Source organism: Trypanosoma grayi (assembly GCF_000691245.1).
Source record: "Trypanosoma grayi strain ANR4 Tgr_2319_V1, whole genome shotgun sequence".
Taxonomy (NCBI): domain Eukaryota; phylum Euglenozoa; class Kinetoplastea; order Trypanosomatida; family Trypanosomatidae; genus Trypanosoma; species Trypanosoma grayi.
The window spans coordinates 1-885 of record NW_008827937.1 but is presented as its reverse complement, the minus strand read 5'-3'; the positions used below and the strand labels follow the sequence as shown (position 1 = coordinate 885).

Here is an 885-nt window from a genome sequence, read left to right as displayed (position 1 = left end):
CATGCTTGTTGTTGATCCTCTGCGCTCTGTATTCTATTAGCTGACTTTTTGCTCCTACCCGTTCTGAACTAAGGGAAGTATCTAACATTACCTGCAGCACCAATATCGAATCAGACAATCGATGAACATGAGGCACATGGCAGGCAAATCGAAATTGCTACATATGCGGTATTCCAAGATACCAAAGAACATTGACAGTTGCAGTCTCGGTGCCATGGGCCTCTGTGAACCTGCTTCAATCCAGCGCCGAGGCAGAAGGGAGGCGAGACAACAGGCATCTATGGGACTGCAGTTGAGAAACATCCAGGTGTTGTTTCTGGTACTGATGGTTGTGGCTGCACCGTTTCTTCGCTGTGCTGCTGTGGCTGGTGGCGTGGTCCCCCGAACGAGAATGGCCACACCTGCAGACGACGACGATTCCTTGGTGACACTCACGAACTGCTTTCCCGGCGTTATACTCGGTGGTTTGCTCAACACCTACACCTGTAAAGTGAACAATGACCAAACACTGATTGGTTTGGACCTCTCCGCCTCGTACTACACCCCAATAGGTCTCATTACTGGGTGGCCGGCGACTCTTGATATTGAAAACAATAAAATTACATTCATGCCTAGTTGGGGGGCGCCTTCAGGACGTTGGGAATTGGTCATTACAGGGCGTCCTGACATTTCAAGCACTGCCACACCTCGGACGAGCAATAAAAGCATGGGCTTCATGCTGATTGCAGAGACCAATGCGAATTTCGCTTCAGAATATCCATATTACGGTATGGGTGTATCGTTTGCGCCCAATGTCCCGAGTGGCACCACGGCTTCCGACTACATGCTGCTCCGCTCTTTCAATGACTGCCGGTACACCACTACAACCTGCACCGACACTGTTGG

General features: G+C 50.4%; 1 protein-coding gene across 1 annotated transcript; it reads left to right on the top strand.

Annotated features, from left to right (window-relative positions):
• Positions 1 to 121: 121 nt before the first annotated feature.
• Positions 122 to 885, top strand: DQ04_23191000 (hypothetical protein; the record flags this gene model as incomplete). Its single annotated transcript, XM_009318149.1, has 1 exon — positions 122 to 885. A coding segment is annotated over one exon (764 nt), but the record flags the coding sequence as incomplete, so codon positions are not given.